General features: G+C 42.6%; 1 protein-coding gene across 3 annotated transcripts in view; it reads left to right on the forward strand.

The window, feature by feature from the left end:
* Positions 1 to 18,041, forward strand: part of LOC139752232 (protein FAN-like) — a 162,566-nt gene that overhangs the window by 108,408 nt on the left and 36,117 nt on the right. For all 3 annotated transcript variants that reach the window (XM_071668259.1, XM_071668260.1, XM_071668261.1), the window contains exons 14-15: positions 9,720 to 9,953; positions 13,154 to 13,347. In XM_071668259.1, the coding sequence (XP_071524360.1) occupies positions 9,720 to 9,953; positions 13,154 to 13,347 (428 nt within the window). The remainder of the gene's footprint in view (positions 1 to 9,719; positions 9,954 to 13,153; positions 13,348 to 18,041) is intronic.

An 18,041-nucleotide genomic window follows, 5' to 3' on the forward strand; every position in this document is an offset into this window, starting at 1 on the left:
GTGAGAGGGTTAGGGAAAATGATTTGGTAAACAGAGAAGAGGTACTAAAAGCTTTGCGGAAGATGAAAGCTGGCAAGGCAGTAGGTTTGGATGATATTGCAGTGGAATTTATTAAAAAGGGGGTGACTGTATTGTTGACTGGTTGGTAAGGTTATTTAATGTATGTATTATTCATGGATTTATGTGCTGAAAAAGGACTGGTGATTGGGAATACCTGGTTTAAAAAGCGAGATATACATAAGTATACGTATGTAAGTAGGAGAGATGGCCAGAGAGCGTTATTGGATTACGTGTTAATTGATAGACGCACGAAGAGAGACTTTTGGATGTTAATGTGCTGAGAGGTGCAACTGGAGGGATGTCTGATCATTATCTTGTGGAAGCAAAGGTGAAGATTTGCGGGGGTTTTCAGAAGAGAAGAGAGAATGTTGGGGTGAAGAGAGTGGTGAGAGTAAGTGAGCTTGGGAAGGAGACTTGTATGAGGAAGTACCAGGAGAGACAGAGTACATAATGGAAAAAGGTGAGAACAAAGGAGGTAAGGGGAGTGGGGGAGGAATGGGATGTATTTAGGGAAACAGTGATGGCTTGCGCAAAAGATGCTTGTGGCATGAGAAGCGTGGGAGGTGGGTTGATTAGAAAAGGTAGTAAGTGGTGGAATGAAGAAGTAAGATTATTAGTGAAAGAGAAGAGAGAGGCATTTGAATGATTTTTGCAGGGAAAAAATGCAAATGAGTGGGAGAGGTATAAAAGAAAGAGGCAGGAGGTCAAGAGAAAGGTGCAAGAGGTGAAAAAGAGGGCAAATGAGAGTTGGGGTGAGAGAGTATCATTAAATTTCAGGGAGAATAAAAAGATGTTTTGGAAGGAGGTAAATAAAGTACATAAGACAAGGGAGCAAATGGGAACTTCAGTGAAGGGGGCAAATGGGGAGGTGATAACAAGTAGTAGTGATGTGAGAAGGAGATGGAGTGAGTACTTTGAAGGTTTGTTGAATGTGTTTGATGATAGAGTGGCAGATGTGGGGTGTCTTGGTCGAGGTGGTGTGCAAAGTGAGAGGGTTTGGGAAAATGATTTGGTAAATAGGGAAGAGGTAGTAAAAGCTTTACGGAAGATGAAAGCCAGCAAAGCAGCAGGTTTGGATGGCATTGCAGTGGAATTTATTAAAAAAGGGGGTGACTGTATTGTTGACTGGTTGGTAAGGTTATTTAATGTATGTATGATTCATGGTGAGGTGCCTGAGGATTGGCGGAATGCTTGCATAGTGCCACTGTACAAAGGCAAAGGGGATAAGAGTGAGTGCTCAAATTACAGAGGTATAAGTTTGTTGAGTATTCCTGGTAAATTATATGGGAGGGTATTGATTGAGAGGGTGAAGGCATGTACAGAGCGTCAGATTGGGAAAGAGCAGTGTGGTTTCAGAAGTGGTAGAGGATGTGTGGATCAGGTGTTTGCTTTGAAGAATGTATGCGAGAAATACTTAGAAAAGCAAATGGATTTGTATGTAGCATTTATGGATCTGGAGAAGGCATATGATAGAGTTGATAGAGATGCTCTGTGGAAGGTATTAAGAATATATGGTGTGGGAGGCAAGTTGTTAGAAGCAGTGAAAAGTTTTTATCGAGGATGTAAGGCATGTGTTCGTGTAGGAAGGGAGGAAAGTGATTGGTTCTCAGTGAATGTAGGTTTGCGGCAGGGGTGTGTGATGTCTCCATGGTTGTTTAATTTGTTTATGGATGGGGTTGTTAGGGAGGTGAATGCAAGAGTTTTGGAAAGAGGGGCAAGTATGCAGTCTGTTGTGGATGAGAGAGCTTGGGAAGTGAGTCAGTTGTTGTTCGCTGATGATACAGCGCTGGTGGCTGATTCATGTAAGAAACTGCAGAAGCTGGTGACTGAGTTTGGTAAAGTGTGTGAAAGAAGAAAGTTAAGAGTAACTGTGAATAAGAGCAAGGTTATTAGGTACAGTAGGGTTGAGGGTCAAGTCAATTGGGAGGTAAGTTCGAATGGAGAAAAGCTGGAGGAAGTGAAGTGTTTTTAGATATCTGGGAGTGGATCTGGCAGCGGATGGAACCATGGAAGTGGAAGTGAATCATAGGGTGGGGGAGGGGGCAAAAATTCTGGGAGCCTTGAAGAATGTTTGGAAGTTGAGAACATTATCTCGGAAAGCAAAAATGGGTATGTTTGAAGGAATAGTGGTTCCAACAATGTTGTATGGTTGCGAGGCGTGGGCTATGGATAGAGTTGTGCGCAGGAGGGTGGATGTGCTGGAAATGAGATGTTTGAGGACAACATGTGGTGTGAGGTGGTTTGATCGAGTAAGTAATGTAAGGGTGAGAGAGATGTGTGGAAATAAAAAGAGTGTGGTTGAGAGAGCAGAAGAGGGTGTTTTGAAATGGTTTGGTCACATGGAGAGAATGAGTGGGGAAACATTGACCAAGAGAATATATGTGTCAGAGGTGGAGGGAACAAGGAGAAGTGGGAGACCAAATTGGATGTGGAAAGATGGAGTGAAAAAGATTTTGAGTGATCAGGGCTTGAACATGCAGGAGGGTGAAAGGCGTGCAAGGAATAGAGTGAATTGGAACGATGTGGTGTACCGGGGTCGACGTGCTGTCAATGGATTGAACCAGGGCATGTGAAGCGTCTGGGGTAAACCATGCAAAGTGTGTGGGGCCTGGATGTGGAAAGGGAGCTGCGGTTTCGGTGCATTATTACATGACAGGTAGAGACTGAGTGTGAACGAATGGGGCCTTTGGTGTTTTTCCTAGCGCTACCTCGCACACATGAGGGGGGAGGGGGTTGTTATTCAATGTTTGGCGAGGTGGCGATGGGAACAAATAAAGGCAGACAGTATGAATTGTGTATATATGTATATGTCTGTGTGTGTATATATATGTGTACATTGAGATGTATAGGTATGTATATTGTGCATGGGTGGACATGTATGTATATACATGTGTATGTGGGCTGGTTGGGCCATTCTTCCGTCTGTTTCCTTGCGCTACCTCGCTAACGCGGGAGACAGCGACAAAGCAAAATAAATAAATAAATAAAATAAATGATTCATGGTGAGGTGCCTGAGGATTGGCGGAATGCTTGCATAGTGCCATTGTAGGAAGGCAAAGGGGATAAGAGTGAGTGCTCAAATTACAGAGGTATAAGTTTGCTGAGTGTTCCTGGGAAATTATATGGGAGGGTATTGATCGAGAGGGTGAAGGCATGTACTGAGCATCAGATTGGGGAAGAGCAGTGTGGTTTCAGAAGTGGTAGAGGATGTGTGGATCAGATGTTTGCTTTGAAGAATGTATGTGAGAAATACTTAGAAAGGCAAATGGATTTGTATGTAGCATTTATGGATCTGGAGAAGGCATATGATAGAGTTGATAGAGATGCTCTGTGGAAGGTATTAAGAATATATGGTGTGGGAGGCAAGTTGTTAGAAGCAGTGAAAAGTTATTATCGAGGATGTAAGGCATGTGTTCGTGTAGGAAGAGAGGAAAGTGATTGGTTCTCAGTGAATGTAGGTTTGCGGCAGGGGTGTGTGATGTCTCCATGGTTGTTTAATTTGTTTATGGATGGGGTTGTTAGGGAGGTGAATGCAAGAGTTTTGGAAAGAGGGTCAAGTAAGCAGTCTGTTGTGGATGAGAGAGCTTGGGAAGTGAGTCAGTTGTTGTTCGCTGATGATACAGCGCTGGTGGCTGATTCATGTGAGAAACTGCAGAAGCTGGTGACTGAGTTTGGTAAAGTGTGTGAAAGAAGAAAGTTAAGAGTAAACATAAACAAGAGCAAGGTTGTTAGGTACAGTAGGGTTGAGGGTCAAGTCAATTGGGAGGTAAGTTTGAATGGAGAAAAACTGGAGGAAGTGAGGTGTTTTAGATATCTGGGAGTGGATCTGGCAGCGGATGGAACCATGGAAGCGGAAGTGAATCATAGGGTGGGGGAGGGGGCGAAAATTCTGGGAGCCTTGAAGAATGTGTGGAAGCCGAGAACATTATCTCAGAAAGCAAAAATGGGTATGTTTGAAGGAATAGTGGTTCCAACAATGTTGTATGGTTGCGAGGTGTGGGCTATGGATAGAGTTGTGCGCAGGAGGGTGGATGTGCTGAAAATGAGATGTTTGAGGACAATATGTGGTGTGAGGTGGTTTGATTGAGTAAGTAATGTAAGGGTGAGAGAAATGTGTGGAAATAAAAAGAGTATGGTTGAGAGAGCAGAAGAGGGTGTTTTGAAATGGTTTGGTGACATGGAGAGAATGAGTGAGGAAAGATTGACCAAGAGGATGTATGTGTCAGGGGTGGAGGAAACGAGGAGAAGTCGGAGACCAAATTGGAGGTGGAAAGATGGAGTGAAAAAGATTTTGAGTGATCGGGGCCTGAACATGCAGGAGGGTGAAAGGCGTGCAAGGAATAGAGTGAATTGGAACGATGTGGTATACCGGGGTCGACGTGCTGTCAATGGATTGAACCAGGGCATGTGAAGCGTCTGGGGTAAACCATGGAAAGTTGTGTGGAGCCTGGATGTGGAAAGGGAGCTGTGGTTTCGGTGCATTATTACATGACAGCTAGAGACTGAGTGTGAACGAATGGGGCCTTTGTTGTCTTTTCCTAGCGCTACCCAGCACACATGAGAGGGGAGGGGGTTGTTATTCCATGTGTGGCGAGGTTGCGATGGTAATAAATAAAGGCAGACAGTATGAATTATGTACATGTGTATATATGTATATGTCTGTGTGTGTGTATATATATGTGTACATTGAGATGTATAGGTATGTATATTTGCATGTGTGGACGTGTATGTATATACATGTGTATGTGGGTGGGTTGGGCCATTTCTTTTGTCTGTTTCCTTGCGCTACCTCGCTAACGCGGGAGACAGCGACAAAGCAAAATATATATAATGATAAATATTATTTTTCCGCGGGAATGGGGGGAAAGAGTACTGCCCATGTACTACCTGCATGTCGTAGAATGTGACTAAAAGCTTTGGTGCATAGGGATCCAAATCCCCCCCTTCTGTTTTGCTTCATCCAAAAGAAGAAATGGTGTGTGTGTGTGTGTGTGTGTGTGTGTGTGTGTGTGTCATGTGAGCATTTTTTGCTCTAAGGCTTAGACCTCTGTTCTTGATGCTACCTCACTAATGCAGGAAATAGCAAATATGTGTGTTTAGATGTAAGAAAGTAAACTCAACTGATGTGGGTAAAACTGAGAGTGGATGGTGAGAGATGGGTGATTATTGGTACTTATGCACCTGGTCATGAGAAGAAAGATCATGAGAGGCAAATGTATTGGGAGCAGCAGAATGAGTGTGTCAGCAGCTTTGATGCATGAGACCGGGTATTAGTGATGGGTGATTTGATTGCGAAGGTGAGTGATGTGGCAGTTGAGGGTATGATTGGTGCACTTGGGGCATTCTGTGTTGTGAATGGAAATGGTGAAGGGCTTGTGGATTAGTTTGCTGAAAAAATACTGGTGATTAGGAATACTTCGTTAAAAAAGAGAGACACACATAAGTATACTTACGTGAATAGGAGAGATGGTTAAAGGGCATTATTGGATTACGTGTTAATTGATAGGCATGTAAAAGAGAGACTTCTGGATATTAATGTGCTAAGAGGGGCAGCTGGAGGGATGTCAAATCACTATCTTGTGAAGGTGAAGATTTGTAGAGGTTTTCTAAAAAGAAGAGAGTGGTGAGAGTAAGTGAGCTTGGAAAGGAGACTTGTGTGAGGAAGTACCAGGAGAGATTAAGTGTAGAAAGGCAAAAGGTGAGAGCAAATGACATGAAGGGAGTGGGTGAAGAATGGTATGTATTCAGGGAAGCAGTGATGGCATGTGCAAAATATGCATGTGGCATGAGAAAGGTGGGAGGTGGGCAGATTAGAAAGGGTAGTGAGTGGTGGGATGAAGAAGTAAATTTGTTGGTGAAAGAGAAAAGAGGGGCGTTTGGATGATACTTGCAAGGAAAGAGTGCAAATGACCGGGAGATGTATAAAAGAAAGCAGCAGTAGGTCAAGAGGAAGGTGCAGGGGTTGAAAAAGAGGGCAAATGAGAGCTGGGGCAAGTGAGTATCATCAAACTTTAGGGAGAATAAAAGGATGTTTTGGAAGGAGGTGAATAAAGTTTGTAAGACAAGAGAACAAATGGGAACATCTGTGAAGGGGGGAAGGTGGGAAGTAATAACAGGTAGTGATGAAGTGAGAAGATAGAGTGAGTATTTTTGAAGGTTTGATGAGTGTGTTTGATGAGAGACTAGCAGATGTAGGGTGTTTTGGTTGGGGTGGTGTGCAAAGTGAGAGGGTCAGGGAGAATGGTTTGGTTAAGAGAGAAGAGGTAGTGAAAGCTTTAATGAAGATGAAATCTGACAAGTAGGCAGGTTTGGATGGTATTTCAGTAGAATTTATTAAGAAAGGGGTTGAGTGTGTTGTTAACTGGAAACCCCCTCCCCCCGCATATGCGCGAGGTAGTGCTAGGAAAAGACAACAAAGGCCACATTCGCTCACACTCAGTCTCTAGCTGTCATGTATAATGCACCGAAACCACAGCTCCCTTTCCACATCCAGGCCCCACAAAGCTTTCCATGGTTTACCCCAGACGCTTTACATGCCCTGGTTCAATCCATTGACAGCACGTCGACCCCGGTACACCACATCGTTCCAATTCACTCTATTCCTTGCATGCCTTTCACCTTCCTGCATGTTCAGGGCCCGATCACTCAAAATCTTTCTCACTCCATCTTTCCACCTCCAATTTGGTCTCCCACTTCTCCTCGTACCCTCCACCTCTGATACATATATCCTCTTTGTCAGTCTTTCCTCACTCATTCTCTCCATGTGACCAAACCATTTCAAAACACCCTTTTCTGCTTTCTCAACCACACTATTTTTATTACCACACATCTCTCTTACCCTTTCATTACTTACTTGATCAAACCACCTCACACCACATATTGTCCTCAAACATCTCATTTCCAGCTCATCCACATATATATACACATGTACATATTCATACTTGCTTGCCTTCATCCATTCCTGGCACCAACCCACCCCACAGGAAACAGCATCGCTACCCCATGCTTCAGCGAGGTAGTGCCAGGAAAACAGACAAAAAAAGGCCACATTCGATCACACTCAGTCTCTAGCTTTCATGTGTAATTCACCAAAACCACAGCTTCTTATATACATTCTGGCCCCACAGACCTTTCCATGGTTCACTCCAGATGTTTCACATGCCTTGGTTCAGTCCATTGACAGCTCATTGACCCCCATTGACACCTCATTGACCTGGAACTTCACAATGTTCCAATTCACGCTATTCCTTACAAGCTCTCACCCCCGTGTATGTTCAGGCCCTGATCACTCAAAATTTTTTTCACTCCATGCTTTCACCTCCAATTAGGTCTCCTGCTTCTCTCTGTTCCCTCTTCCTCTGACACATACATCCTCTTTGTCAATCTTTCATGTCTCATTCTCTCTATTTGTCCAGACCATTTCCACACACCATCTTCTGCTCTCTCAACTGCACTCTTTTTATTTCCACACATCTGTCTCACCTTTTCATTACTTACTGGATCAAACCACCTCACACCACATATTGTCCTTATTCTTTTCATTTCCAACACAACCACCCGTCTCTGTACAACCCTATCTATAGCCAATGCCTCGTGACCTTACAACATTATTGGAACTACTATTCCTTCCAACATACCCATTTTTGCTCTCCAAGACAATGTTCTTTCCTTCCACACATTCCTCATCACTCCCAGAACCTTCGCCCCCTCCCCCACCCCATGATTCACTTCCACTTCCATGGTTCCATTCGCTGCTAAGTCCACTCCCAGATATCTAAAACTTCACTTCCAATTTTTCTCTATTCAATCTTGCATCCCTATTGACTTGTTCCTCAACCCTACCAGACCTAATAACCTTGCTCTTATTCATGTTTACTCTCAACTTTCTCCTTTCACACCCTTTTCCAAACTCAGCCACCAAATTTTGCAAACTTAGTCACCACCATCGGCAAACAACAACTGACTCACTTCCCAGGCTCTCTCATCCTCGACAGACTGCGTACTTGCCCTTCTCTCCAAAATCCCTGCAGTCACCTCCCTAACCATACCATCCATAAGCAAATTAAAGAACCATGGGGACATCACACACCTCTGTCACGGACCAACCTTCACTGGGAACCAAACACTCTCCTCTCTTCCCAATCATACACATGCCTTACATCCTTGGTGAAAACCTTTCGCTGCTTCTAGCAGCTTACCTCCAACACCATATACTCTTAAGACCTTCCACAAAGCATCTCTATCAACCATAACATATGCCTTATCTGGATCCATGAATAATACATGCAAATTCATCTGTTTTTCTAAGAATTTCTCGCCCACATTCTGATCCACACATCCTCTACTACTTCAGAAACCACACTGCTCTTCCCCAGTATGATGCTCTGTACATGCCTTCATCCTCTCAGTCAATATTCTCCCATACAATTTCCCAAGAGTACTCAACAAACTTGTGCCTCTCTAGTTTGAATGCTCATCTTTATCCCCTTTCTCTTTGTACAATAGAACTATGCATGTATTCCACCAATCCTCTGGCACTTCACCATGATCCATACATACATTGAATATCCTTACCAACCAATCAACAACATAATCACTCCTTTCTTAATAAATTCCACTGCAATACCATCCAAACCCACCACCTTGCTGGATTTCATTTTCCGCAAAGCTTTCACGAACTCGTTTCTTAAACCAAACCAATCTTCCTGATCCTCTCACTTCACACACCACCTCAATCAAAACACCCTACATCTGCTACTCTATCATCAAACACATTCAACAAACCCTCAATATACTCACTCCATCTTCTCACTTCTTCACTACCTATCACTCACTCCTTGCCCCCTTCACCAATGTTCCCATTTGTACCCTTGTCTTATGCACATTATTTAGCTCCATCCAATGCATCTTTTTATTCTCCCTAAAGTTTAATGATACTCTCTTACCACCACTATCTTATTATATACCACCAAAACCCCCTCTCTTGACCTTCTGCAGCTTCAAGGCTGCACTCCATTCAGGAGCAAGGAGACAATGGACTCCTTTGGAGTGGGAAGGTCCTTGACAAGACTATATTCCTTACCATCCATTAATGATGAAATAGCCTTGCTGAAGGTCACATCTCTCCTGTGGTGTAACCATTAGCTAATGGAGTCCAATGATACATAGAATTGTACATAAAAGTTTGTGTAATGATACTGTGCTTTACTGATACTAGCTGAACAAAGTGTAGGAGTAGCATTTGAATTGCACATCAAAGCAACCAAGTGTTACATAGTCCACTGCAATGGTAACTATTATGGGTAGATTCCTAAAATGACTTTTTTATAGGTGATGAATAATGATAATCCAAGTTGACTTACACCCGTAGTTAGCAACATGGATTGTAAACTGGGATGAGTGCAATTGTGCAGGGATTAGGCTACATGGGCAATCCTGTTGGATAGTAGAAAATTGAGTATTGGATAGATTGAGGAGATTCCCATATTATTATTGAAATGTTCTAAAGTGGAGTATGAAGATAGTTGCAGTGGCTCTAGTGTGTAGATTTTTTTTTGTGGGACACCCTATTCTGTATTGGAAATAAAAGGATAATCATATTTTATTGATTTGATAACTGAGTCTTTTATGAATTTTTCTCTGGTTCTAATCTTTTTTAGTGTTTTATCATCTCTGTTATGAGGGATCTGTGGACTTGGGTGCCATCACGGACCTCAATGATAGACTTGCTCTAGAAGTTCAGATAACAGAATTTGGACAAGTGCCAAAACAATTGTTTGGAAGACCACACCCTAGAAGATCAAGATCATATGGACTTTATGATTCAACTCATCTTACTGATGGGATGGCTGAGGATCCAGATGATTTTATGGAAAACTCTATTGAGAGTGCTGGTGAGTGCTTTCTAGAGGTTTGATTTTCATAGAAATATATATTTAGATCTAATCTTTAGATAAGTTGGTATTTGGAATGAGATGATGAAGATTGGAGATGAAACTAGTACTAAGTAGAGCTTCAAAGTGTGTATCAAAGCATACACAGACATTTACATGTATACACATGTACATATTCATACTTGCGTGCCTTCATCCATTCTTGATGCTACCCTGCCCCACAGGAAACAGCATTGCTACCCCCCTACTTCAGCAAGGTAGTGCCAGGAAAACAGACAAAAAAGGGCCATGTTCGTTCACACTTAGTTTCTAGCTGTCATGTGCAGTGCACCGAAACCAAAGCTCCCTATCCACATCCAGGCCCCTCAGATGTTTCTATGGTTTACCCCAAATGTTTCGCATGCCCTGGTTCAGTCCATTGACAGCACATTGACCCCAGTATACCACATCATTCCAATTCAGTCTATTCCTTTCATGCCTCTCACCCTCCTGTATGTTCAGGCCCCGATTGCTCAAAATCTTTTGCACTCCATCCTTCCTCCTCCACTTTGGTCTCCTGCTTCTCCTTGTAGCTCCACCTCTGACACATATATCCTCTTTGTCAGCCTTTCCTCTCATTCTCTCCACATGTCCAAACCATTTTAGCACACCGTCTTTGCTCTCTCAACCACACTCTTTTTATTTCCACACATCTCTCTTACCCTTTCATTACTTACTCGATCAAACCACCTCACAACACATATTGTCCTTGAATGTTTATCTCATTTCCAACACATCCACCTTCCTCCGTATAACCCTATCTATAGCTCATGCCTTGCAACCATATGATATTGTTGGAACTACTATTCCTCCAAACATGCCCATTTTTGCTCTCTGAGATAATGTACTCTCATTCCACACATTCTTCGTCACTCCCAGAACCTTCACCCCCTTCCCCACTCTGTGACTTACTTCCACTTCCATGGTTCCATTTGCTGTTAAGTCCACTCCCAGATATCTAAAACACTCCACTTCCTCCAATTTTTCTTTGTTCAAACTTACATCCCAACTAATTGCTCCTCAACCCTGCTGAACCTAATAACCTTGCTCTTATTCACATGTACTCTCAACTTTCCCCTTTCACACACTTTTCCAAATAGTCACCAGTCTCTGAGACATATATCCTCATTGTCAGCCTTTCCTCTCATTTTATCCATATGTCCAAACCATATGCCTTTTGTTATACTTTGTTGCTGTCTCCCGTGTTAGCGAGGTAGCACAAGGAAACAGATGAAAGAATGGCCCAACCCACCCACATACGCATGTATATACATACACGTCCACACACGCACATATACATACATATACATTTCAACGTATACAAATATATACATACACAGACATATACATATATACACATGTACATAATTCATACTTGCTGCCTTTATACATTCCCGTCGCCACCTCGCCACACATGAAATGACAACCCCCTCCCCCCGCACACGTGCGAGGTAGCGCAAGGAAAAGACAACAAAGACCACATTCGTTCACACTCAGTCTCTAGCTGTCATGTATAATGCACCGAAACCACAGCTCCCCTTCCACATCCAAGCCCCACAAAACTTTCCATGGTTTACCCCAGACACTTCACATGCCCTGGTTCAAGCCATTGACAGCACGTTGACCCCGGTATACCACATCATTCCAATACACTCTATTCCTTCCACACCTTTCACCCTCCTGCATATAGTAATATTTATTCTTAATACAGATGACTCAATTTGTTCCATGGGTTTTCACCTTTTCTCAATCAACAGTGGTGTCCCTCAAGGTTCTGTCCTGTCCCCTACACTTTTTCTCCTTTTTTTCAATGATTTCCTCTCCTCCACACATAATCCAATGCACTCACCCTCTCTCACTTGATCTGCATGTCATCTTGACACAGCTTCCTTAATAAACTCAGACTTGGGCAGGATATCTCAGTGGGGTAGACAAAATCTTGTAAAGTTTAATGTCTTTAAGACCCAGTTTCTATCCATCTATGTATCAAAAACTCCTCACAACTCTCGTCTCTCCTTTGACGGATCTGTAATTCCACCTCTTGACTCAGTGAACATACTTGGTGTTTCTGTAACATCCACTCTTTCTTGGAAACCCCACATTACAGGAATAGCTAAGTCTGCTCCTAAGAAACTGGATGTCCTGTTTAGATGTCGAAACTTCTCTTGTGAACAGTTACTCTTTTCTCTTCTGAACAGTTTCTCCATTTATACAAGGGACTGATTCGTCCTTATATGGAGGACTGGTTATAGCTGTGTATGCTTACTTGACAGAGTTAAGTTGAAAGTAATCCGACTTATAAACTGTCCCAGGCTAATTTCCAGCTTGGCCCCCTTGTCCTACACAGCAATGTTGGTTCACTTTCCCTTTTCTATATGTATTGCTTTGGTTTTCGCTCCTGAGAGCTGACTGCTTGTGTGCCCCCACCACTAGCTAGACCATGCAATGCTCGGCAAGCTGCTGCGTCACATGATTATTGTGTGGCCATTGGCAACTTAAGGGTGGGCCATTTTGATACCTGCTTCTTTCCCTCCACGTCGAAGCTTTGGAACTCTACCTTCTCATGTCTTTCCCAATAACTATGATCTGGCATATTTCAAAAGACAGGTCTTTTCTCCATTTCATAATTCTCTCTATTTTCAATAAAGCTCGACCTTGATGTCCATGACTAGAGCCTTCAACATGAAAAAAATATATATCATCTTTCTGAAATTTTTGACTTTCTAAAATCCTCTTGGTCCCAAATATATCATATGTGTAGTACTCTTGTTTAGCATTATAATTATGGTGCCTAGGATATCTGTCTATCTGTATCACTGATGCTTGTTCCCTCTGGGAACTCCCATCAAGGGGATGGCCACAGCAAAATAGTCTTCACTTATCTGAGTCTTTACATGCCTTCCTGGCATACACCATACCTTGTATTCTTCCCTCAATTTTCTAGGATATGAAATTTATTAAAATACTTTGCTTGCAGTTTATTCTTTATTTCATGTTTCTTATCATTATTATGGTGTTTTTATGTATTTTTTTCTGTGTAGCATATATGGGACCCAGATGACTTGGAACATTCCATAATCCAGTACTACTTATGTCCCAAGGCTACTAGGTTAGGGAGGTTCACCCCATTTATAGGTTTTTATATTTTCATATGTTTACAGAAAAATGCCCTGGAAGATCCAGCTCAACAGTTCCAAGTCTGTGGCAACGATTAACTGATCTTCAGCGGCTTGGGGAATGTCGTGCTCACCGTGAGGTCATATTAGGTGTTGCTTTCACAGCAGATGCTCAACAAATTATTTCTGTTGGTCAGGATTCACTGATAAAGATGTATGCTGTTCCAGGATTAGATCAGGTTAGACTGCTGATTTTATTTTGTGAATAAAGAATTTTTGATAGCATACAATGAATTATTCTGGTATATTTCTGCTGTCTTCAGTGTAGAGTGCTAAGGGTTTTGTCACACCTGATCAGCTTTAGCTGTTGTCTCTTATATTTTTCTAAATGTATAATTATGTGTAGATGATTACTGATTCATTCATAAGGTAAGAACCTTGTGAAGAGAATTTTTTACACACATATATGTATTATACTTGTTCACGCATTTCCCACATTAGACAAAGAAAGACCCATCTACTCATATACACACATACCTGTATATGTACATATATACACATATACATATCTATATATACATACACATACGCAGACATTATTTATTTATTTATTTTGCTTTGTCGCTGTCTCCCGCGTTAGCGAGGTAGCACAAGGAAACAGACGAAAGAATGGTCCAACCCACCCACATACACATGTATATACATACATGTCCACACATGCAAATATACATACCTATACATCTCAACGTATACATATATATACACACACACAGACACATACATATATACACATGTACATAATTCATACTGTCTGCCCTTATTCATTCCCATTGCCACCTCGCCACACATGAAATAACAACCCCCTCACACCTCATGTGTGTGAGGTAGCACTAGGAAAAGACAACAAAGGCCACATTCGTTCACACTCAGTCTCTAGTGTCATGTAATAATGCACTGAAACCACAGCTCCCTTTCCACATCCAGGCCCCACAGAACTTTCCATGGTTTACCCCAGACGCTTCACATGCCCTGGTTCAATCCGTTGACACCAAGTCAACCCCAGTATACCACATTGTTCCAATTAACTCTATTCCTTGCATGCCTTTCTCCCTCCTGCATGTTCAGGCCCCGATCACTCAAAATCTTTTTCACTCCATCATTCCACCTCTAATTTGGTCTCCCACTTCTCTTCATTCCCTCCATCTCTGACACATATATCCTCTTGGTCAATCTTTCCTCACTCATTCTCTCCATGTGACCAAACCATTTCAAAACACCCTCTTCTGCTCTCTCAACCACACTCTTTTTATTACCACACATCTCTCTTACCCTGTTATTACTTACTCGATCAAACCACCTCACACCAAATATTGTCCTCAAACATCTCATTTCCAGCACATCCACCCTCCTGCGCACAACTCTATCCATAGCCCACGCCTCGCAACCATATAAAATTGTTGGAACCACTGTTCCTTCAAACATACCCATTTTTGCTTTTCAAGATAATGTTCTCAACTTCCACACATTCTTCAACGCCCCCAGAATTTTTTGCCCCCTCTCCCACCCTATGATTCACTTCTGCTTCCATGGTTCCATCCGCTGCCAAATCCACTCCCAGGTATCTAAAACACTTCACTTCCTCCAGTTTTTCTCCATTCAAACTTACCTCCCAGTTGACTTGACCCTCAACCCTACTGTACATGATAACCTTGCTCTTACTCACATTTACCCTCAGCTTTCCTCTTTCACACACTTTACCAAACTCAGTCACCAGCTTCTGCAGTTTCTCACATGAATCAGCCACCAGTGCTGTATCATCAGCGAACAACAACTGACTCACCTCCCAAGCTCTCTCATCCAAAGCAGACTGCATACTTGCCCCTCTATCCAAAACTCTTGCATTCACCTCCCTAACAACCCCATCCATAAACAAATTAAACAACCATGGAAACATCATACACCCTTGCCGCAAACCTACATTCACTGAGAACCAATCACTTTCCTCTCTTCCTACACGTACACATGCCTTACATTCTCGATAAAAACTTTTCACTGCTTCTATCAACTTGCCTCCCACACCATATATTCTTAATACCTTCCACAGAGCATCTCTATCAACTCTATCATATGCCTTCTCTAGATCCATAAATGCTACATACAAATCCATTTGCTTTTCTAAGTATTTCTCGCATACATTCTTCAAAGCAAACACCTGATCCACACATCCTCTACCACTTCTGAAACCACACTGCTCTTCCCCAATATGATGCTCTGTACATGCCTTCACCCTCTCAACCTATACCCTCCCATATAATTTACCAGGAATACTCAACAAACTTATACCTCTGTAATTTGAGCACTCACCTTTATCCCCTTTCCCTTTGTACAATGGCACTATCCAAGCATTCCACCAATCCTCAGGCACCTCACTATGAATCTTTTTTTTTTTTTTTTTTTTTTTTTATACTTTGTCGCTGTCTCCCGCTTTTGCGAGGTAGCGCAAGGAAACAGACGAAAGAAATGGCCCAACCCCCCCCATACACATGTACATACACACGTCCACACACGCAAATATACATACCTACACAGCTTTCCTTGGTTTACCCCGGACGCTTCACATGCCTTGATTCAATCCACTGACAGCACGTCAACCCCTGTATACCACATCGCTCCAATTCCCTCTATTCCTTGCCCTCCTTTCACCCTCCTGCATGTTCAGGCCCCGATCACACAAAATCCTTTTCACTCCATCTTTCCACCTCCAATTTGGTCTCCCTCTTCTCCTCGTTCCCTCCACCTCCGACACATATATCCTCTTGGTCAATCTTTCCTCACTCATTCTCTCCATGTGCCCAAACCATTTCAAAACACCCTCTTCTGCTCTCTCAACCACGCTCTTTCTATTTCCACACATCTCTCTTACCCTTACGTTACTTACTCGATCAAACCACCTCACACCACACATTGTCCTCAAACATCTCATTTCCAGCACATCCATCCTCCTGCGCACAACTCTATCCATAGCCCACGCCTCGCAACCATACAACATTGTTGGAACTACTATTCCTTCAAACATACCCATTTTTGCTTTCCGGGATAATGTTCTCGACTTCCACACATTTTTCAAGGCTCCCAAAATTTTCGCCCCCTCCCCCACCCTATGATCCACTTCCGCTTCCATGGTTCCATCCGCTGACAGATCCACTCCCAGATATCTAAAACACTTCACTTCCTCCAGTTTTTCTCCATTCAAACTCACCTCCCAATTGACTTGACCCTCCACCCTACTGTACCTAATAACCTTGCTCTTATTCACATTTACTCTTAACTTTCTTCTTCCACACACTTTACCAAACTCCGTCACCAGCTTCTGCAGTTTCTCACATGAATCCGCCACCAGCGCTGTATCATCAGCGAACAACAACTGACTCACTTCCCAAGCTCTCTCATCCCCAACAGACTTCATACTTGCCCCTCTTTCCAAGACTCTTGCATTTACCTCCCTAACAACCCCATCCATAAACAAATTAAACAACCATGGAGACATCACACACCCCTGCCGCAAACCTACATTCACTGAGAACCAATCACTTTCCTCTCTTCCTACACGTACACATGCCTTACATCCTCGATAAAAACTTTTCACTGCTTCTAACAACTTGCCTCCCACACCATATATTCTTAATACCTTCCACAGAGCATCTCTATCAACTCTATCATATGCCTTCTCCAGATCCATAAATGCTACATACAAATCCATTTGCTTTTCTAAGTATTTCTCACATACATTCTTCAAAGCAAACACCTGATCCACACATCCTCTACCACTTCTGAAACCACACTGCTCTTCCCCAATCTGATGCTCTGTACATGCCTTCACCCTCTCAATCAATACCCTCCCATATAATTTACCAGGAATACTCAACAAACTTATACCTCTGTAATTTGAGCACTCACTCTTATCCCCTTTGCCTTTGTACAATGGCACTATGCACGCATTCCGCCAATCCTCAGGCACCTCACCATGAGTCATACATACATTAAATAACCTTACCAACCAGTCAACAATACAGTCACCCCCTTTTTTAATAAATTCCACTGCAATACCATCCAAACCTGCTGCCTCGCCGGCTTTCATCTTCCGCAAAGCTTTTACTACCTCTTCTCTGTTTACCAAATCATTTTCCCTAACCCTCTCACTTTGCACACCACCTCGACCCAAACACCCTATATCTGCCACTCTGTCATCAGACACATTCAACAAACCTTCAAAATACTCACTCCATCTCCTTCTCACATCACCACTACTTGTTATCACCTCCCCATTAGCCCCCTTCACTGAAGTTCCCATTTGTTCCCTTGTCTTACGCTTTTTATTTACCTCCTTCCAAAACATCTTTTTATTCTCCCTAAAATTTAATGATACTCTCTCACCCCAACTCTCATTTGCCCTCTTTTTTGCCTCTTGCACCTTTCTCTTGACCTCCTGCCTCTTTCTTTTATACATCTCCCACTCATTTGCATTATTTCCCTGCAAAAATCGTCCAAATGCCTCTCTCTTCTCTTTCACTAATAATCTTACTTCTTCATCCCACCACTCACTACCCTTTCTAATCTGCCCCCTTCCATGCTTCTCATGCCACAAGCATCTTTTGTGCAAGCCATCACTGCTTCCCTAAATACATCCCATTCCTCCCCCACTCCCCTTACATCCTTTGTTCTCACCTTTTTCCATTCTGTATGGAGGAGGGAGGATGTGTTGGAAATGAAATGTTTAAGGTCAATGTATGGTGTGAGGTGGTTTGATTGAGGAAGTAATGAAAGGATCTCTGTGCATTCATAAGAAGAGAGCAGAGCTTATTAGCAAAAAGTCACTGAAAGAATTGTAGATAGTTAAAGGAACTGTGGTAAGTTGGGGAATAAATGAAACACA

The sequence above is a fragment of the Panulirus ornatus genome, chromosome 12, assembly GCF_036320965.1.
Source record: "Panulirus ornatus isolate Po-2019 chromosome 12, ASM3632096v1, whole genome shotgun sequence".
NCBI classification, from domain to species: domain Eukaryota; kingdom Metazoa; phylum Arthropoda; class Malacostraca; order Decapoda; family Palinuridae; genus Panulirus; species Panulirus ornatus.